We start from the raw sequence: 21,704 nt of genomic DNA, 5'->3' as shown, positions 1-21,704 counted from the left end.
TCCGGCCCCAGCGGCAGCGCTGAGGCCGTGCCCTGCGCCCGCAGCCGGCCGCCCCGCCGCGGGGGCCGGGGCCGGCGGGGGGGCTGCGCTTGGCCGCCGTGATGGAGAGCCTGCAGCGGCAGCAGGCGGCCCGCCTGGCCCGCGGCCCCGACGGCGCTCCCCGACGGCCCCCGGGGGAGCCCGGCCCCGGCCCCGGGCCACCGCCCGCCGCTCCCCGCCGCCGCCCGGCCCCCGGCCCGCGCCCGCCGCTCGCCGCTGCCGGGGAGGAGGAGGAGGATGAGGAGGACGAAGAGGAAGAGGAGGAAGAAGGGGAGCCCCGCGAGCCACCGCCGCCACCGCACCACGAATGGACCTACGAGGAGCAGTTCAAGCAGGTAAGGAGGCATCGCTGCCCCGGCGCCGGCTGCTCCCGGCAGGCATCCCCGGTGTCCCCCCAAACTCGCGTTCAGCTTTCCCTGAATGGACAATCCTTATGCCCCTCACTGCTCCCAAACCCTGTCTGCATCCCACCCCGAAATGAGCAACACCACGCCCCAGCCCAGATCCACCCTGAGTAGGCATCCCCCATATCCCCATTAACCCCAGACATTATTGCGATCCCACCCTAAATGAAACCCCACCACTACTGCCCCCAAACCTCATCCTCCCCTAAATGGGTACCCCCTGAATGCTCCTCACGTCCCCTATCCCTAAACCCTGTCCCGTCCTATAGGCATTGTCATCATCCTGTCTGCTCCCCATCTCCCTGCTACCAAACCCCATTTCAGCCCTGCTTCATGACCCCACCTCCCTCCTCGGTGTCCCCTGTGCCTGTCCCCAGGCCCTGCATCAAGATAGGGTGTCCAGGCATCTCCCTGTGCCCACCCTGATCTGTGTTCCATCCTGATGCCTTCCATAATGGGTAAAACAGGCTGACCCCTGTCCACAGGGGATTTACAGAGATGAAAAAGGGCAGGGGCTCTGGTGTGCGGTCACCCCAAGGAGCTGGCGAACCATGGAGTAGAGTTCTTGTGTCTCTGCAAGGGCCAGGGTGTGTTACAGATGAAGGAAGTAGCACATACACCCTGTCCCCTCATTCCTGGTGGGTGTAGGAGAGACCCTTCTGCTGCTGAGGACACGGGGAAAGGGCATCAGGAGCTCGTGTAAAGGATGGAGGAAAAGTCCTCCTGTATTTAATGCGTGTGGATCTTGTCTGAGCCGTTGTTGTGCAAGCTCTGGTTTGCACACAGAGGGTGCCTCTGCATGCAGGGGTGTGGGCACGGAGTGCGCAGCGCCAGGGCAGGTTTGTGCTCTCAGCTTCCTTGTGGGGGAGAGAGGCACAGGGGGTGGCAGGGAAGACGTGGTGAGGGGGTAGAACACACGGAGATGTCCCTATAGAGCTGTTGTGTGGCTTTTTAGAACGGTACTGCTCAGCGACAGGAGGATGAGAGCACTTTGGTCTCATCCAGTTCTGGCAGGAGAGCAAGGGAACAGCAGCAGGGACCCAACCTTTGGCTGCTGTGGGGGTGTGCTGCCGCCTTTTCTGTTTCAAATTGCCCAACACTATTTTGGGGGGCCGGGGCTCATCCCCTGGCTACAAGGCAGCCGGTAGAGGTGCAGACAGGGCACGGGCAGCGCATTCCCCCCGGCTGTGCCCAGGGATGCTGCCAGAGCCTGGCGCTGCCTTGGAGCAGCCCGGGGTGGGTGAGCTGCACGGACCAAACAGCTCGTCCGGGAAGTGTTACATTACACCCCGCTGCACAGAAAAAGGCTGACTGTCCGGTTCCCGGGGTCAGCCGGGAGGTGGGAAGCAGCTCCTCCCTCCCAGGGAGGCTAGGAAAGCATCCCCGGCATTTCTCGTCCTTCAACCTCCCGCCCTGCCCCTGTCTGGGGCTGCCCAGCTCCTTGTGCAGGGCAGGAATGCTGTGAACAGTGGGAGAGGGGTGACAGGAGAGGTTGGGGTGCGGGATAAATCCTGCCACAGCTTCCCACGGTGAGAGCTGGCTCGTTCCTTGTTTACTCTTCTTGGGTTTTTTCAACCCTGATTGGAAAAGTGATGGACCCCTCATCCGGAGACCCTCACCTGTGTTTCCCACCTTGTGGCGTGTCCCAGACAGCCCAGGGAACAACGGGATGTCCTTCTGTGGTTTGGAGCAGGCTGTGGTGCCAGCTGGCTTTGGGGTCTGCAGGGTGGCTGTCACTGCTGTCCGTCCCCTGGGATCATGCAGGAGGGGACATTCCCCCGCCAGGGAGGGACATGTCCCTGCTGGGTCCTCCACAGCTGCAGGGCTGTGCCTCACCCAGCCTGGGGAACAGGTTCTCCGCTCTCTGCAGGGACTCAGCAGGGAGGGTGGCTGTGCTTCAGCTTTCGGAGGTTTCCCAGGGGTTGGGCTGTGATGCTGTGGGGGAGGTGAGGGGGCAGCGTGTGTCTGTCTGCTGGAAAGCTCTGGGGCAGTGGCAGTGTGGTTGGGAGGGTCCTGGAGCTGGAGAGAGACCCTTGGAGTAGCCAGAACTGTATTTCCCACCAGGACTCCTTGCTTGAAACTGCCCAAACCATCATGCTGTCACCCTGGGTGGGATTCAGGGTTTGTCCCTGCTCTCATCATCCTGGGTGGGGGCACAGCTAAGTGAAGAGAGACCACCAGATCCAGGCTTTTTGGCAGAAAGTGGGCAGAGAGAGACTTCCCCATCTCTCTGCAGTGGGGATGATGCCTTGATGGGAATAGGGTGGGAGGTTTGTGCAGGACCAGCCCGGGAAGCATTTCCACACAGTGCAGTGGTGCTAAAAATGGGAGCAGAGGACGAGGTGGTTGTGGCAAAACCCACCGGGTTAACAGGCAAATGCTGCTTTGCACACAGGAGCTTTTTGGGGAAATATCCCACATGTATGCTGTAGTTTTATGTGCTTCCTGAGGTGCGGGTTGGGGAGGAGGGGTTGGTGGGACCTTTGGTCTGACTGGGAGCGCTGCTGCAGTGTTAGGAGGCTGAGAGACCCCCGCACCCCTGCCTCTTGCATCAGCCCCCGGCGCCGGTTTATGTACCTTGATAAGGACGCATGGGTAGAGACCTGGGCAAAGGTCTGGGAGGTCTCCACGCCCAGGGCTGTCAGGCAGACCCAGCCCTGAGGTGGGGGATACCAAGTGGGGTGTGATTATGCATTAGCCATGAACCCCAGCTTCCCTAAGGACTGGGATGCCTCCAGGTTTTAATTCTGTGGTGCTGCATTATCTCTGACTTGGAGGACACAGGTAAGAGCCTGGCATTTCTGGTGCCAAGCTCAGATGCATGAATTCACCTTTCCCCCTAGAGAAACCATGTGTATAGACAGGGATGGGTGCGCTGGTTTCCTCCAGTGATAAAAGAACAGCATCAGAACCTGGGGCTTTCTTCTCCATTCCCTGGGGTGGGAGGGACTCAAACATCTGGGCTTTGCATCCAGCTCTCTGTTAGCAGTGTTTGCTGGCAGGAGATGCCCTCCCTGCCAGGGCCCCTCTGGCATGTTCACACCCATCTGTGACTGGGGGGATCAGGATCCTCTGAAGCTCCTTCCTCCCTTCCCAGGAGCAGCTGCAGGAGGAGGTGAGCCCCAGCCCGCCTTTTAGGAACTCCAGGGTGTCTGGTAGCCTCAGTGGTTAATTTGGGGGTGGCTGGTTTTGCCAGCAGCTGTTTGCCATTATCCTCAGCCTAACCCTGGAGTGGCTGTTCCTCCTGCCTTGCCTGTCCCTGATGCCAGGAGTTGCCTCTTGCACCCACCCAACCTGTCCTTAACATGCATTTAGGGAGGGCTTGCCAGCTGTGATGTGTGCACTCACATCTCAGAGCATGGAGGTGTGTGTGCCCCTGTAGACAAACACCTCCTCGTGACACAGAGGGTCATCCCAAATTGAGTGGTGTGCACCCTCCTACCTCTGTCCCTATTGCTTTCTCATGTGGTGTTGTCCCTGGGGATGGAGGAAACAGAGTCAGGAATGTTCCGGGAATGGAGGTGGCTGAAGAGGGGGACTCTGAGGAGAGGGTAGTGGTCTCCATGCCACAGTGCCCTCCTCACCGTCAGTGCATCTTCAACCTAAGGGCAGGACCAAGGGCTCCCAGGGCTAAATTAGAGGGTCCTGGTTAATCTGCAGAGTCACTGAGGGAGAAGTGGACACATTGCCCCATCCTTGTCTGCCTGGAGGCTTTTCTCCAGCAAACCTGTGAGCAGAGCTGTGCCCCTGATCTGGGACCACCTGCAGCGGGGAGGTGGCATCAGCAGCAAGGGTCAGTGTGCCAATCCCTGGAGCTCCAACAGCTCTGGCAACCCCACAGCAGTGGAGGGCACAGGTCAGGACAGGGGGGCTGCTGGGGTGTGGCTGGAAGGGCAGACAGAGGTGTTCTGGGGGTGTGTGTGCCCACAGACCAACCTCAGTGTGTGCATCTCTGTGAGTGCATGCTGTCATGTAAGTGCACCCCACATATAAGTGTGGGGATTCGTGTGTGTGTGTATGTGGACCTACCTGAGTGCCCCTGTGTGTAGTGATCCTTGGGAGGCCATGTGTGTCTGTATGGATGCTCAGGAGCATGCAGAGTGTGTGAAAACCCATGGAAGTGCTGGAATGTGTTTATAGGTCCTTATGAGCACACAGGTGTGCATGGATCCGTATGGCTGTGGTTGTGTGTGTGTGTGTGTGTGTGTGCCCACACGAGTCTGAACACACCCATGTACACCATGTACAGGCACACGTGGGGTGTCCCAGTGTGTTTAGGCATCTGCATGCCTGTACCAGTGACACAATCTTGGAATTACATGGACCTTGAGGCAGGGTTTGAGGGCTAAGCCCCCTCCAAGGCTGCCTCTTGCCCAGCCCACAGTGCTGAGCAGTGGTGCTGGTGCCAGGCACCTGCTCCCATTGCTGCCCCCAGGGCACTTCCTGGCCCCACTGGAGCCTGTGGGATGCTCAGAGCCTCAGAAGCTGCCACAGTACTGTCTTCCAGACGAGGGTCCAAAGGGTTTGGGAATGGGGCTCCAAAGAGGAGGTGTGAAGACTAGTAGATGGTGTGAGAATACCCTCACTGTGGAGGGGAGAGGAGCACCATCAGGAGCTCACACGTCCAGCTCCCTCCCCAGCTGCCTCCCTGAAAGCAGATGCCAGTTGAGTCTTTGGGGAGGATGCACCCCCTCATCAACTTGGGCCTCCAATAATCCACTAATTGGGTTAATAATGGAGGTAAATCTCCAGGGCTGCCAGCCAGCTGGGCAGGTCTGTAGCAGGGAGATCGGATCTCAGGTGGTGGAGTCTGGCCTCAAGGGGATGGATGGATGGATGGATGGATGGATGGATGGATGGATGGATGGATGGATGGATGGATGGATGGATGGATGTGCACAAGGATTGTGTGTGTGTAGGGATGCATAAGCAGGGTCTGTGCAGAGGGGGAGCACATACAGGGGCTGTGTGAGTGTGCTGGCTGGGGCTGTTTGTCCAGGGTGAGAGTGCACAAGGAGAGCATGTACACACGTGTGTGCATCTGCAGAGCAAGCTGCAGTGTGCATGAATGTGCAGAGGCTGAGCAGACTCTATGTGGGGCTCTGGAAATCTGTCCCCTGGGGCACAGGGCACCCACTGGAGTTGTCTCTGTTGGTGAGGCTGTGTTCTCCATCATGCTCCAGAGCTTACATCCTGTGTCTGTGGGAGGGCACGAGTGAGAACCAGGCCCCAATGCTCTTTCTGCTCAGGCACACAGCTCTTCCAGTAGCTGAAGTGAGGGCTGGGGTTGCTTTCACAGGGTGTGGTTTGCAGTGGCCACCAACCTTTCCTTCTGCATTGTCCCATTAAAGAAGTTGCAGGAAGGGGATGGGGCCAGAGGTGCGTGGTGGGGAGAGGGATTGAACAGCCCATGCACATCGCAGGCATGCACACAGCCCCCCGTGGGTGCACCCCATACTCACACAGCCCCACAGCAGCTGTGTGCCTGCACAGACCTGGTGCTAGCGCATGCCCTGTGTGCTCACCCACACAAGTACTATAGGGTGCCTGTGTGTGTCCCCTGGGGACACCTGGGGTGGTGCTGGTCATGGACAGGGTGCCATGGCTCCAGTCATCTAGTAAGGGATTCAAGGGATTGAAGGGATTGAAGGGTGTCTCACAACTCCAGTCACCCATGGAGGGATCAGGGGCAGGGAGGGGGACAGGAATGGAGGGGGAGGCAGACACGGAGAGGAAAGCCAGGATGGAGGGGGAGGCAGCGGCGGAGCAAGCGCCGATGGGTCAGGGAGGTTAACCCGAACAAATCCGCTCATTGACTCCCTGCCTGCTCAGCCATGAACGAGTAACAAGGGCTGACCGTGCGGGACAGCCGGGAGCCCGGAGCGGATGGGACAAGGGGCAGCCCCCGGATGGGACAAGGGGCCTTGAACACTGCCCATGGTGGCTCCACACAGCCGTGTGCTTCTTCTGCCTCCAGCCTGTGCGCAAGCAATGCCAGCAACCCGTGCCTCAGTTTCCCCTCCTGCAGAGTGTGTTGAGCAGAAGGCTTGCACAGAGTGCACCCATGTAAGGGCCAGGCTGTGGGTGGGGGGCTCTGTCCCAAGGCCAGTGCCTGCCAGCCAAGCTTGCACGGGGCTGGGTTAATGTTTGCAGCAGGCAGGCAGCCCTCCCGGGAGCGGCGGCAAGGGGGGTTCTAATGACCTGCCGGATCCGCCGCATTATCAGCGCTGATTAAACCTGCCTGCTCTATAAAGCGCCGTTAAATATTAAGCGTGATGACAGACTTTGAGGGGAGCCACGGCGCTGGGAGAGGTCCCCACACAGAGGTGCCTGGCCACGCTGGTGGGGTGGCTGCAGAGGCTGGTGGGATGTTGGGATGGGTGGCCACCCTGCACCCCTCAGTGCTGTGGGGTCAGGGGAGCAGTGTGCCCCACGAGCCAGCGCTGCCTTGCTTCCAATGCAGGCGGCCGTCCCGGCACGGCTGTCCCATAACCATTAACTTATTAACAACTGGTGGAAGAGGAGAGTGGTGGCTTGCAAGGTCAGGGGGTGGTTTGTGCCTGGCGGGGAGTGAACTGCCCCCCAGCTCTGGCTGTGGGCATGGGGGAGGGAGCTGCAAACCCTTAGTTTGTTGTGTGTGCCCCATGGCAGGGAAGACTCTAACTGTGGATACTGTTGGGATCCCTGAACCACAGTGTGCTCAGGGCTGTGCCTCGACTGGGAATGGCCAGATCCTGTGCTTATCTGCAGGGTAAACTGAGGCATGCCAGCAGGGCACAGGGGAGGACACACCAGTGTCTGGGTGCTCGGTTGTGCACCAGCCATCCTCCTCAGGAAGGATCTCAGAGGCAGCAGTCGAGCTCCGGAGAGATGCAGTGACTCCAAAACAGTGCATCAGCAGTCAGCCACCTGTGGTGTGTGGCTGGGGGGTGCAGGGAGGTGAGCATTACCTGGGCGTGCTGCGTGAACAGTGGCCAGATGGAAAAATTAGCAGTGTGGCTAATCAATGTGGTGGATATTAAGCAGCTCAGGGCTGGGGGGTTTGCGTGGTGGGGGGAAGCTGAGCAGGGTCTAGGATCGATACAGCTCATATTAAGTGGATTAAATCCTGGCTGCTGATCTGAGCCCTCGCTGCCAGCAGGAGGTGGCAGCTGAGCAGGGACTGTGGGGGTCCCACTGAGATAATTTCTCTTGGCAGCAGGGCCCAGGGGGGACTGTGTGGGGACTCACCAGGGCAAGCTGAAGTGCCTGGCGGGTGGCTTAGCACCTCATCACATCCTTCCTCTGTCTAGTGTGTCAGCTAGGCTAAGGGGACCCAAGCTTCATCTCTAGAAGCCCTCCTGGCTCTGGGAAAGTCATGTCCTGGGTCAATGAATGGTGTTAACAATGTTACTTAATCGTGGGGGGGAGGAGAAGGCGGAAGCACAAGGCCCATTCACGTCCTGTTAATAAACCATGTTCGACCCACTGACCTTTAACCTGCCTGACAGGCCCCGTTATCCCCATCTCTTAAGGAATATAGATGTCGCCATGGCAATGGGATGACAGGAGGGAACAGGTCTCAGAGCTGCACCCAGCCTGGGGTGTGGGATGAGGACACACCAAGCCAGTCCTGCACCAGCACCCAGCCAGCAGGGCCAGGTGGAGCTGGGGTGCTGCTGCTGGGGTCCCAAAGCCAGTGGGGTGGCCAAGCATGGATGGGTCCCCAATGCTGGCAGAGCAGGGCTGCGCTGCACACTGGAGGGATATTGATCCCGGGGCTTGACAGTTTAATACTTCCGTTTATAGAGGAATATAGTTACATCGATGGTGTTAAATGAGTTACTAATTATATCAATACAAACACGATTAAAAGGGTCCTTGCTCATAGGTCACCCCAAGCAGGAGCCGCTGGTTGTGTTGCACAACTGCCCCTGGGCAAGGCTCAGACCACTGCTTAAATCACATGGCAGGGGGATGCTCTGTGGGGTCAGGGGTACCCGTCCATGTGGAGAGCCTGTCTGCGGCTGTGCAGGCATGTGTGGGACTGTAAATCCCCTTCTGGAGTTCTATGTTCCTGTTCAGGGCTCTGTGCGCCCATCTGGGGTTGTGGATGCACGTACAGGGTTTGTGTGCGCACATATGGGGTTGTGTATATCTGTTTGGGGTTGTGCACGCATGTATGGGGCTCTGCTTGCCCATTTAGGGCTGTGCATGCATGTATGGGGCTCTGTTTGCCCATTTAGGGCTGTGCACGCATGTATGGGGCTCTGTTTGCCCATTTAGGGCTGTGCATGCATGTATGGGGCTCTGCTTGCCCATCTGGGGCTGTGCATGTATGTATGGGGCTCTGCTTGCCCATCTGGGGCTGTGCACGCATGTATGGGGCTCTGTTTGCCCATTTAGGGCTATGCATGCATGTATGGGGCTCTGCTTGCCCATTTGGGGCTGTGCATGCCCAGCTGAGATTTGTGTGTGCTGTCAGGGTTGTGCTTGCCTGTCTAGAGTCGTGTGTTCCGTTCTGGGGTTGTACATGCCCCTCTGGGGTTGTGAGTGCCTGTCCAGAATTGTGCATGTATATGTGGGGTTGGGAGTGCCTTCCTGGTGTTGTGTGTTCCATTCTTGGGTTGTGGGTGCACATACAGCAACGTGCACGTTCCATCTGGGCTGTGCATGCACATTTGGAGTGCGTGCCCAGGATGTGTGTATGGGGTTGTGGATGCTCCTGCAGTCTGGAGTGTGCCCATGGAAGTCTGGGCCCATACCAGACTGCTGCACCTGCCCATGGGAGGCTGTGCGCTTCCAGACGTGGCTGTGTGTGCCTGTGTAGGGATTTGTGCCCCTGTGGGTTGTGTGTGCATTTGCATCACAGGCTTTTCCACACTCCTGTGATGTTCTACGTGTCCCTGCAGGGCTGTGCACACCAATGCAAGGTTGTGCAGGATTGTGCATGCCCATTTCACTTTCTGTGTGGCACTAGGGGGATCTGTGTGGCACTAGGGGGTTGTGCTATGCTTATGTGGAGCTGTGCAATGCCCACAAGAGGCTGTGCACGCTCCTGTGGGGTTGTGTGGACCCACACAAGGCTGTGCACGCTTGTGGGGTTGTGCAAGCCTGGATGTAGTTGTGCATGCCTGTGTAGGTTTGTCTATGCTCCCAAGCTTGTGGGCTTGTGCACTCCTCACATGGGATTGTGGCAGCCCATGTGGGGTTGTGCACACCCAGGTGAGGCATGTATCCCTACACAGCGACTGTGTGTGACCCAGGAGATCTCTTCTCCAGCCTGGGCATCCCCAAATCCCAAGGAACACCCCGTACATCCCAGGTGTACCCAGGGGCATGCCGCCTTGTCCCCAGTTACTCAGCTTCACTCTCATCTCCACTTAAAAGCTGACCTTCGCTCCCCGTTTGATGAATGTGTTTCTGTATCTCAGTGCCCTACAGATAAAAGGTTAGAGGTTAATAAACAGTGGAAAAATAGAACCTGGCCTGTTGAAGGAAGGGGACCAGGACACCAGTTGGTTCATCACAGGTTCAACCCAGTCCGGTCCAGTTTATTGAAGAAAGTATCAAACACTTATACAGCAAATAATAAGCTTATGAATATTCTGTAAGCCAAGCAATCTATTGTTTAAACTATACCATGAACTCTTCCTCATTCCTTAGGGGTTACATCTCTCTTTTCTCATGTCTCTTTCACTGTTTGTTATCCTACTACAGCTAGGCCCAAGGACATGCTATCTTGCAGGTGCAGGACTTGGAATTAGCCACGGTTTTGTATTTTCCAGTCCTTAGCCAGCCAAACTCCCAACACTGGCCCTTGGAGGTCACACCTGTTTTGGGGGCTGGAGTCAGTAGCAGCCCGCTCCAGGGGGGATCCTGCCTGCATCCATGGGAGGAGAAACACGAGTGGCACCCAGGGCAGAGGTGTGTGGGTACTGAAGCCCATCCACTAGGTGACTCTCAGGAAGGCCATGGCTTCACGTTGCAGTGGGATGAGTGGTAGTTGCCAGTTCTGGGGGTTTGCCCCTGCCTTGACAAGCCAGATGTCAGGGGATGTCAAAGCGCTTGGTGTGGAGGCCTTCCAGAGGCAGGGACAGGCAGGAAAATGCAGGCAAAGCCTCCTGACACAGCCTTCCTGGGGCAGAAATCAAAGCAGCCTCCTGGAGCTCTGCTCAGAGCCTGACCTAGTTACTGCAATCAATGGTTCAGGGACCTCCTGGAAAAGAGCAGGCGATGGGAAGCGAGGCAGGGAAGACTGTGGTGGAGAGAGACACAATACTGGCACCCAGGGTCAGGGCACTCCAGGAGCACCCAGCTGCAAGGAGGGAATAGGTAATTGGGATCCAGAGAGTGGAGAAGCAGTGCAGAAGGAGCTCCATGGAGCAGGCACTCAGCACCTGTGGGCAGGGGAAGAGTCTGGCAGGTGTACCCCTAGATAAAGTTAGGGACAGGCAGTTAGCACCCATCTGTCTCTGACAAGGGACAGGCAGCTGGCACCTGGGTTAGACGGGACTGTGTTAGGTGTGTCTATTCAGTGGTGTGAACCATGGGGTCTGTAGAAGCATCCTCACATCCCTGTAGGTCCCTACATTCCCCCATCCCCACATCTCTATGTCCTCAAAGTCTCTACATCCCACATCCCTGCGTTCCCATGTGCCTGTATGTGTGTCCCCATTGCATCCCTGGATCACCCCATCCCCGTGTCCCCTGAATCCCTGCAGACCCATATCCCTACATTCCCATATCTCTGAATTCATGTGTCCCCATGGCATCCACCCCCATCCCCACATCCCCCTGTGCCTGCAGCTTGACGACCCTTAAGCACAGCTCCCTTTATCTGTCTGGTGAATAATGTTCTGTGTGGAGCGGGGGTGTGCTCTCTTCCTATTGTTTTTTAACAGCCTTTCCCAGCACAATTGTTTTTTAAACGACTCTATTTTGTGCCTGACTTTGTTTTCCAGCTTGCATTTCTTTGTATACGTTTTGGAAATCCATTCTGGACTGCTGAGTTTTGTTTCTTTTCAATGGCTTTAAATTCTTGCCGGGCTTGCTGGGAGGAATTGGTGTCTATAGTGTCTTCGATTGGTGCTAATTTTTCCTTCATGTGCTCTGACTTTTACTGCTGGGCCATCGATCTGGCAGGCTCCAATTTGTCATGGTCACTCAGGCGCTGTGCTGGAATCAGGCGAGCCCGACTTTCACAGGGAGCCAGCACTTGGTGTCCCTGCTGTAGCGGCTGCACTCACCTCCCCAGTGCTGTCCCTCAGCTCAGGCTGTGTCCGTGTGTCCAGACCATTCACCATAAATGTCCTCACAGCCACATGTTTGTGTCTGTGCAATCCTGGGCACTTGCAGCTCCCTTGATGGTACCCAGTGGTATGGTCGAGCCAACTTTTCCTTCCCCAGGATGGAATCATCCCCCACTGTTCAGGTGGGCCTGTGTCCCTGTGAGGAATGAGGGCTGATGAGGATGCTGATACCATGCTGGGGCTTGGGAACACCAACACTTGGCAGTGCCGGAGCAGAGCTAAATATCCTGATCCCGAGCTCCTGTCTGGGGCTTGGGGTTTGCTGATGCCTCTGGGCTGTGATTCTTGCATCTAAGAGGGTGAGGGGCCGGACAGACTGAGGCACAGACCCAGCCTCTCTGCAGCAAAGATTCAGAAATGTCAGTGGTCTGTGGGGAGCCCATGCCACACCCAAGGCGCAGGGAGAGCCCACACCCAGGCAGAGAATGTGTCAGGGGATTCTGTTAGGGGTGCACAGAGAGCCTCTTGTTGCTGGCAGGGCAGGCACGTGGGGCCAGGGGTGATGCCAGGTTCTGGCACAGGCCGTGCTCAGCCCCAGGCACTGCTCCCCTCCCCATTCTCACCTGCATGTGCTGGAAGCGCTGATCCCTCTCTCTCTCCTGCCTCCAGCTCTATGAACTGGATGAGGACCCGAAACGCAAGGAATTCCTGGATGACCTCTTTGGCTTCATGCAGAAGAGAGGTAAAGGTGGGTGGCTGGGGTGGGTGCCTCTGCCACCCTTGCCTCAGCTGCTGGTGGGGGGCTCATGGTGTGTTGTTCTCAGGCTTTGAGCTGCTCCAGGTCTCTGCAAATCCCTCAGGCAGATCTTGTGGTGCTCCCCCTGGACCTCCCCCTGAACCCCAAGCTGGGGCATCTGTCCCAGATGCCCCATTATGGATGCCCAGCAGGGATGCCCACTGGAAACAGCTGGTGGGGGTGTCCATTAACATACCCCCTTGGTGACAGGCATTAGCAGTACCCCTTAATGATGCCCATTAGCAGTTTTCAGGACGTTTTAGGGATGCCTGGTGGAAATGCCCTTGGCAGTGCCCTTTAGGGCTCCCTGTTAGCAGCGCCTGGTGAGGATGCCCACCATCAGCACCTCAGTGATTTGTGGAGTGGGGCCGGCAATCCGGGCGGCACCGGGCACCCAGGGGTTAAGGGCTCACCAGCCAACCCATCCTCATCGGAAATCTTTGCTATCGGCATGGGGAGCCGAGCCGGCTCCCGGGGACTCGATAAATGCTTTAACCTTCGCCCTCCCCGGCCGGGCCTGCGACAATTAAAAGTTGCCGAGCGCGGGCGTGTGGCCGGCTGTATTAATTAGAGCCTTTTGCTGGTGTGTGGATTAATGAACAAGCCGCTCGATAGCCAGTAAACCCCAGGCAGAGGTTAATGCCGAGCTAATTAACGGGGAAAGGCTGAGGGGGGTGCAGGAGCTTTGGGGCTGGCTGTGCATGGGGTGAGGGAGGGCAGAGGGGGCAGTCACCTGCATGCCCTGCACACTGGAAGGGTGGTGAGGGTGCCCACCTGGCTGTGGGGCTGCAGAGGTTGACTTCTGGGTTGGCTGGGACACCACAAACCTGTTGCAGACATGGGTGTGTAGTGAGTGGCTGGCACGGCCAGAAGGCTCACCCTGGGGCCAGCTGTAGGCTGTGGGTGGGCTGGGTGCTGCCCCATGGGTGCCCCTTGGCCCTGGTGCAGAGCTGTGGGGAGTGAGTGGGAGCATCAGCACTGCCTCGGCCCTCCAGCATCCATCAGCTGCAAGATTCATGTGCTGTTCTGCAGCTTCATTATCTCTCTCTCCAGAGCTAATTAACTCCCTCGCTATTGGGGCCGGGGCTAATTAAGTAAGTGCCTGCTGGTGTGGGGAGGAGGGAGGGAACTTAATGCTTCCTTGACAGTGCTGCTCCACATCCCTCTGTATCTGGATGTCCCACTCCTGTGCCCTCCATCCCTTCTGTCCTGCCTCCCGTCTGAGTGGGTGCCATCCCCCTGGGCAGGAGAGGCAGGGTGTGGGTGTGCAGGGATTGGTGTCCTTGAACCTTTTGGAGGAGACAGGGATTTTGGACTGGGGTCCCAAAGAGAAAGGGGACAGAAGGGCTGAGGGGCAAGGAGAGCATCCCACAGGTTATCAAGAGCTGGGTAAGAAGCAGCACCTGAGAAGCACTGCAGGTGCAGCTGGTGCACCCAGAGGTGCATGGGCAGGGGACTGTGACACCCAGGCTGTGTCCCCAAGCTCTCCAGGAGGGATTGATGTCCACAGAGTGAGCCCTGCTGAAAGGGACTGCATCCCACCTGCTGTCTTTGGGACTGTATCAGCACTGACATTTGTCAGCAGAGTGGAAGATTTGTAGGGCTGAAGAATGGGTTGGGGGGCAGATCTTCTGAGGCAACCCCATGGCACAAGGGCACAGCTGGCCCTGGTGGCTCATAGAGGCCGTGCCACCACCTCCATCAGACACAGGCAGTGGGGCAGCTCATGGCCGTGCCCCAGCTTCTGTGGCACCTCAAAGGCAGTAATCAGGGACAGAAGGGAGCTGTTTTTACATTTACTACTACTATTTCTACATCTACTTACTGGGGTCTGCAGCCCCCCTCCCCCCATTTCACCACCAAGCTTCGTGCCTGCTGATAACGCAGGGCTATTAATCAATCAAGGTGCTAATTGCAGCCCCACAATGGCTGCATCACCTCCCTGGGCTTTTGTGCCCTTCGCCCTGGCTGGGGCTGGGGCCATCACTCTGTGGAGATGCAGACAGGTGCCTTTGTCAGTGGGACAGGCATCGGCCACATGCCCCACACAGCCCTGAGATTAATGGTGAGGCAATTTCGTGAGCCACCAAGGCTGGAGATGGGAGAAGAGAAATCCATGGGCCATTAGCTGGGGGCTGAGACCCTGAAAACTCACTGTTTGGGGGTGAGGAAGAGTCCTCAAACTGGCCCCCCGAGGTGATGGTCTTGTGCCAGCAGCCCTGAGCAGAGCTGGTGAGCTGCTGACAGCAGATGTCAAGTCAATATCTCTGCCTTTCTCCCAGGAGGATAAACTCCTCTCCCCCTTCCCGACCTGGTGAACAACACAGACACACACAAAAAAAAAAAAGTTAAATGAACTCAGTAAAAGAATAAAAAGAGCTCATTTTTCAGGCTTATGTGAAGAAGCCAAGCCAATATCAGGGCCATAAATTAGGGATGCTGGAGGATGGCGGTGAATGACGGCTTCGTTTGAGGGGCGAAGCGCAGTCGTGACAGCCTCCCTGGGCCAAATGGATGGCTTTCCAATACTGCCTGTGCCCCGCCACCTCACAGGAGGAATAAATAGGGGGTGGAATGGCACAGGACGGAACAGGGTGGGATGGGATGTGATGCTTGTCCCTCCTCTGCCCAGCTTCCAGCAAATGCCCAGGCCATCATCCCAAGGAGGCATGGAGCACAGCAAGGCTGTGAGGTTATTTGGGGGTGCTGAGGAAGTGGGGAGGGGTTTTTAGCCAGACTTGGTGGCTGTGGAGACCATGCTGATCTATATTGGGCTCACAGAACCGTGGTGAACCCATGTTCCCCGTAGCCTTGTAGAGGAGGATGATGGTGGGGCTCCAGGGGTCAGGGTCTCTGCTGAGGGCAGTTGAAGAGGATTTGGGGTCAGGCTTCTTGAAGCAGGGCACTAAGGCCCTTTAAGCAGAGGAAACTTCTGGGGGCATCTGTAGGGTTAAGAGGTTTTTCAGGAACTCTTTGAAGGAGTCTGGAGCTGGAAGAGAAAACCTCCTCATGGAGAGATAGTGGGGTGAGTGCTCCCAGAAGGGTTGTGGGGGTCATCCCTCTTCAGAAAGGTTATAGGATGGGTCCCTTTTTAAAGTGTAGAGGGAGTCTCTCTTTATAGGGCTCTGAAGGAGCATTACAGAGTGAATCACTCTAGGATGCTCTGAGAGATTTCATAGATTGGTGCTGTACAGATAGCTCTGAGAATTGTAGGGAGACAACCTTATCTAAGGGTGTCTCTGCCCATCCCACTGAGGCTCCATATCCCACATGAGAACATACCCAGCTGCACTGACAGCTCCATCAGAGGTGACCCTCTGCCAGCATGCTGAGGTCTCCCCTGCTTTTTGGCCACTCTCCCAGGCACTCTAGGGTCCTACCTGCATGCCAGGTGCCCATGGGTGCTCACCTGCGCATGGAGAGATGTGCCTCCCATTGTGGGTACCTGCAGTGACAGTGGGGGCAGGGTGGAGACTGTGATCCCAGGTGCAAAGGGCCCTGTGGGCAGCCCCCCACACCCTCCTGTGTCTCTGTGTGCCTCTGGAAGGAACACCAGTGAACCGCATCCCCATCATGGCCAAGCAAGTGCTGGACCTGTACACGCTGTACCAGCTGGTGACAGACAAGGGTGGCCTGGTTGAAGTCATTAACAAGAAGATCTGGCGGGAGATCACCAAGGGCCTCAACCTACCTACCTCCATCACCAGTGCTGCCTTCACCCTCCGTACACAGTGAGTGCCTGGCAGCATGGCAGGTGGGGAACACCTCTCTTGGGACACCCTCTGGCTCAGATGTCCCAGAGCCCTGGATGGGGTCGGACATAGAGTACTGCAAAAGTGGTTGGAGGGCTCTGCTCCTTCCCAAGGGCTCTTTGCTTAGCACGGGACAGGCTGGGAGGTGCACAGCCGTGGATCTCCCCCGGCTCTCTCTCCATGCAGATACATGAAGTACCTGTATCCCTATGAATGTGAGAAGCGGGCGCTCAGCTCTCCCGGAGAGCTCCAAGCTGCCATCGACAGCAACCGTCGGGAGGGGCGCAGGCAGACTTTTGGCACGGCACTCTTCAACTACTCACCAGCCAGCACCCCGACCCTGCTGGGCACCCCCAAAATGCCTCTGCCAGCTCTTACCATCTCCACTCACAGCTGTGGCCAGCTCAGCCAGGTGCACAGCGTTAAGAAAGGTGGGTGAGGATCCCGTCTTCCCAGAGATGGACACTGCTGCAGCAGCAGGGATGTTTCCCTGTCAGCTTTTGACCTTTTTGCTGGGGGAAAATAGGAACAATGTTGTTCTTTTAGTCCCATTCAGGGTGTGAAACCAGCGTATTTTCCCTGGCTTTGGAGAAGGACCAAGCCCAGATTTTGGGAATGGTGGCCTGGCCTGCCCTATTGCTGGTGGGGTGCAATTGGCACCACTGGGGATGGTGAGGTGGTGATGTGATGAGGGACCCACTGAGTTCTCTTGGTCATTGCAGAGGACGGAATGCTGGCAGCATCAGTGCCGGGGCGCATTGCTATCCCAGTGGGACTGGCCAGCCACCATCTCACAGCAGCCCAAGCAGCAGCTGCCTCACAGGCAGTGGTGCTGGAGCAACTGCGGGAGAAGCTGGAGACAGGGGAGCCCCCAGAGAAGAAGGTGGCCCTGACAGCAGAGGAGCAGCAGCGGCTGGTGCAACATGCGCTTCAGCACAACCTCCTGGCCATGGCCTCCCAGTTCCCCATGAACATCAAGATCTCTAACCGAGGTAAAGACATGCAACACCTCAGCCTTGGCCATCCCGTCCTCTGGCATCCGAGGTGGCGGCAGCAGCAGCCGCTGGAGAGGAGCGTGGATGCCCACAGGGACTGCGTCCCGGCTTATCTGTCTCGGACAGGTTCTTGTTTCTGTTTCGCTTAACACTCATATTGGTATTTCCTTTCCCCAGATGACAGACAGGAGACCGCATTGAACCTGTCCACCAACAGCATTAGCAGTATCAACATGTCAATAGAAATAAATGGAGTTGTCTACACAGGTAAATAGAAGGGCCGCTTGGCCCGTGTAATTGCGGCCGGGAAATCCAATAACTTATAGCCACTGCCTGGCCAGCAAGTCCTTCCTTCAATCTGATGTCTTTACTATAAAATCCATCGTAATGAAGTGGCAGGGCTTGGGGAGAGGGGGCAGGAGGAGGAGGGGGTTGACAAGGATGGAAATTGGCCCAAAGCAGGTGCTAGCGATGAAGGGCTAAAGTGGGGGGTGAACAGATGGACAGACTCTGGCTGAGAAGTGACCCTGCACCTAAGGTCATTCCACACCCCAGGGTCCCAAAGGCAGGGCTTGGATTTGTGGTCAGCCCAAAGCTTGTGTGCCCAGAGGGTCTCTGGCTGAGTGTGGGGCTTGGCTGATTGCAGAACATGGTGCACAGAAAGATGTTGAGGTGCTTTGGTGGAGCAGAGGATCCTTTGTGCTGCCAGTGTGCACCCAGATCCCCATTCCATGCTCCCCAGATCTATGTCTGTCCTGCTGAGACACCCCACAATTAAAATCAATGGCTTTGCCTTCAGAATTTAAATATTTAATGAGCAGGAAAGGTCAGGGCTAAGCCTTATGTGGGGCTGCCAGCCAAGAGGGCCCTGGGCCACCCCACAGACTGCCCCATGCAGGCAAGGGTGACTGGGTTGGGGGAGACACCACAAGTGATGACGGGGCTGAAGCCCCCATGAGTCATCGTCCCACCCTCCCCAGCCTGGGTGCTGGGAGCCAGGTGAGTCGATCCTCCAACCCTGGGCTTGCCCTAACCTGCTTGTTCTTGTCCCCCAGGTGTCCTGTTCGCCCGCCGGCCCTCAGCCACCCTGGCACCTGGTGGAGGGAGCACCCAGACCCGTCCAAACCCCATGCCTGCCCCAAACCCTCTGCTCCCAGCCTCCTCTCAAAGCCACACTCCCACTAGCACCTCGCTGTAAGGCAGATGTGCCCCTACCCTGACAGCAGCTGGGGGTGCCCAGAGTCTGGGGGACTGAGCTGTGGGACCCAGTTGGGCCACCAGGGTGGGATGGGGGACCCAAAGGTGCCTCTTGCTGCAATACTGAGCTGCGTCCATGCAAGGCTGTGAACACCCACTTGGGCCCTTTTGTCCCTTATCCCCATGTGTGCCCTCTGACACACACACATACACACATTCCTTCCCAAGGCACCACCCCCAGGTGACCCTCCCATACATCTCCTGCTGCCCTGATGCCTGGGGGACCCCCAGGACCTGCATGCTGCATCCCCTACATCCTGCAGCCCCTAACCCACCTCGCTGCACGCACTGCTGCCCCTTTACACCCCTCAATGCATACCCTGTATCCCCTGCACACACCCTTGGTGCCCATGCTGCCTCTCCCTGCACACCCTCCGTGCAAACACTGCAGGCACGATATGTGCAGCCCCTATAAATTGTAGCCCCTATACACTGCAGCCCCGATATACATACTGCACCCCCTGCCCACTGCAGACGCCCCTACCCAGTCCTCCTGCGCTGCTTGGGCTTGCTGTCCCTGCCCTGAGACACCCCAGGGTGGTGGCATCTCAGCCCCCCAGGTCCTCAGCTCAGGGGGATCACCCTGGGGGGGGGAAAATAATGGGGATATTGGTGGGAATGGTGGGGGTGAAGCTTATTGGGGTGTGGCTGGGGTTGGGGGTTTATGTCGGGGAGGGCAGGGTTGCCCAGCAGAGCCCCCCCCCACCACCAAAGAGACTGCCTGGGTGCCAGGGTCCCCAGATGGGTGACAGGGGGAGAAGATGGCACTCTGAACTACCTCGTTGGGGCTGGGCAGGCGCCTCCTCCTCCCGCGTGTGCCCCAGGGTGCCAAAGCAGGGGAGCATGGAGTGGTGCTCTCCTCTACCTCAGCGCGGGGGCTCGCGGCGCCGGCTGCTCCCCGCGCTCCCACCGCGGCCGTGACTCCGTCTGTCTATTAAAGGAAACAAACTCCTGAACCAAACCGCTGCTGAGGCTTGTGTGCAGGGCATGGTGGCACCCACCGAGCTGCAGGGCCCAGTTTGGATGTGCAGGACACCCCAACATGCTGGGGTAACACACCTGTGGTGCCTGAGGTTTCACGGCCCACCGTGAAACCTCAATTTCGGGGAGCTCTGAGTTGCAAACGGGTGCCCTATGCCCACCAGACATGGGCTGGATCAGACAGGGCACCAACTCCAGCTGTGCCAGCCAAGCTGTGGGGCTTGCCCCCATGAGCCCCCAGTGGCAGCTCACCCATGGGTGGGCATCCTGTTAGGCTGCTCCGTGCCAGGAAAGGAAACATGACACTGGAGCTGCTGAGGCCATGTCCATGGGGCTGTCGGGTTGGACCTGGTGAGATGCCAGCAGTGATGCACCAGCCTGTCACCTGAGCAGTGCCCACAGAGGACACAGGTGACCGTGGTGGAGCTGGGAGGTGCACATACATGTGGGTGGTGGCTTTTGCTCCCTTTTACAAACTCCAAGTACTGGCACGTTCACTTGGACTGTCACACTCATGCTCATGGGCTTCCACACGTGTGCAGCCACTTGTGCATTTGAAGAGGCACAGGGGACTCCCGTGCGGACAGAAACTCCTGTTAGAGTCCCCCCCGAGGCCAAGACTCGGACCCCTGGGGACACCCAGCTTCCCGGGGACAGCCGCAGATCCTCAGGTACAGCTCCAGCTCAGCCCCTCGAGGACAGCCCCCAGTCCTCCGGGAACAGCCCCAGCCACAACCCAGAGTCCCGCCGACATTCCCAGGGCAAGGGGGGACCCCAGCCCGGACCCCGAGCCCACCCGGGGAGCGGTGTCGCTGTCCAGGGTGCTGCAGCAGCGCTGCCGGGCCCGGACCAGCCCGGGACACGGGGGTGACACGGAGGGTCGGGGTGCTGGGAGGGCATAGGGGTGACACAGAACCCCTGCAGAGGAGCGGTGGTCTGGCGGGTCCATCCCTGTGTTCGGGCCGCCGGGGATGGAGGAAGGTTCATGAATAACAAGGGGGGTGTGCGTGTGTGTGGGGGCTGTTTGTGAGTGTACCAAGCAGAGCTGGAGTGGGATTGATGCAGCCTTAATTGGGGTCTCGTGTCCCTTTGCACTGCTGTGAAGCGCTGGCCGCGGCTCATCGAGGAGCGCAGCCCCAGGGAGCCGGCAGGGCACATGCAGGCCCGCGTCCCCACTCATTACCGGGCCCAGGGAGCGCTTCCGTGCTCCCTGGGGAGCTCGGGGACACAGCTGCTGTCACCTGAGCAACCAGCCCTGATTGATGCCTGCTTCCCCGTGTCCTGCAGGGACTGTAATTGAGCACGAGAGAGAAGGTGGAGGATGAGGGGACAATCCAGCCCAGCCGATGGAGCATTGAATCCAGCTGCAGCGCTGGGTCCGGGGCAAGTGGTTGAACCAGTGTGCCCCTGCAGGCTGCAGGGATGGGGGATGTGGCCGAAGGCCTGCTCTCATTCCCAACGAGCAGGGAGCAGGCTCCATGTGCTGGGCTGTGGGCAATCAGTGCTGCAGATGCAGCTCCCTTCTGTAGCTATGATATTTTCTGAAAAATATCATGATATTTTCTGAAAATATCTGATATTTTCTATGATATTTTCTGAAAAATCCTTTCCTTAGGATTTTTTTTTCTCCTGAGAACCTGAGAAGCCTCAAGAACAAAATGTAAACAATAATTATCTGCTGCTGTGGAATGAAACAGGTGCATCTGTGATTGGTCTCATGTAGTTGTTTCTAATTAATGGTCAATCACAGTCAGCTGGCTTGGCCTCTCTGTCCGAGATATAAGCTTTTGTTATCATTCCATTCTTTTCCTATTCTTAGCTAGCCTTCTGATGAAATACTTTCTTCTATTCATTTAGTATAGTTTTAATATAATATATATCATAAAATAATAAATCAAACCTTCTGAAACATAGAGTCAACATTCTTGTCTCTTCCCTCAACCTGGGACCCCTGCAAACACCGTCACAAGGTGTTGCAAAGGATGGAACTCTGGATGGAACTCAAAGGCTTGCAAACTGGATGGAACTCTGAAGGGTGGATGAGGACAGTCCCAAAGCCCATCCCAGTGCTGCCTGAGTTCCTCAGCTCAGGGTGCTGGGTGGTCTGGGACCCTCCAGGACAGGCATTTGTGTGTCTGGGGCATTGCCCATCGTGCTGGGCCCAGGCCACGGCAGGGCTGGTTCCCTCTGAGCACAGGCCATGGCTTAGAGAAGCAGAGGCCATGGCTGTGTGCCCAGCCCTGCCCCCT

At 57.4% G+C, this 21,704-nt stretch overlaps 1 protein-coding gene across 1 annotated transcript; it reads left to right on the top strand.

The window, feature by feature from the left end:
* Nucleotides 1-65: 65 nt before the first annotated feature.
* On the top strand, nt 66-19,435 carry ARID3C (AT-rich interaction domain 3C). Its single transcript, XM_064735798.1, has 7 exons — nt 66-374; nt 12,344-12,416; nt 16,018-16,201; nt 16,409-16,653; nt 16,945-17,214; nt 17,395-17,484; nt 18,273-19,435. The coding sequence occupies exons 1-7, from the start codon at nt 102-104 to the stop codon at nt 18,413-18,415; spliced, it is 1,278 nt and encodes a 425-aa protein (XP_064591868.1). The 5' UTR covers nt 66-101; the 3' UTR covers nt 18,416-19,435.
* Nucleotides 19,436-21,704: the final 2,269 nt, after the last annotated feature.

This window comes from Zonotrichia leucophrys, chromosome Z (genome assembly GCF_028769735.1).
Source record: "Zonotrichia leucophrys gambelii isolate GWCS_2022_RI chromosome Z, RI_Zleu_2.0, whole genome shotgun sequence".
Classification (NCBI taxonomy): Eukaryota; Metazoa; Chordata; class Aves; order Passeriformes; family Passerellidae; genus Zonotrichia; species Zonotrichia leucophrys.
This window is presented reverse-complemented; position numbering and strand designations above follow the sequence as displayed.

Coding starts and splice junctions, on each gene's coding strand:
- ARID3C (XM_064735798.1), top strand. CDS start 102: ATGGAGAGCCTGCAGCGGCAGCAGGCGGCCCGCCTGGCCCGCGGCCCC. Junction 375..12,343: donor ACGAGGAGCAGTTCAAGCAG/GTAAGGAGGCAT, acceptor TCCTGCCTCCAG/CTCTATGAACTGGATGAGGA. Junction 16,654..16,944: donor GGTGCACAGCGTTAAGAAAG/GTGGGTGAGGAT, acceptor TGGTCATTGCAG/AGGACGGAATGCTGGCAGCA.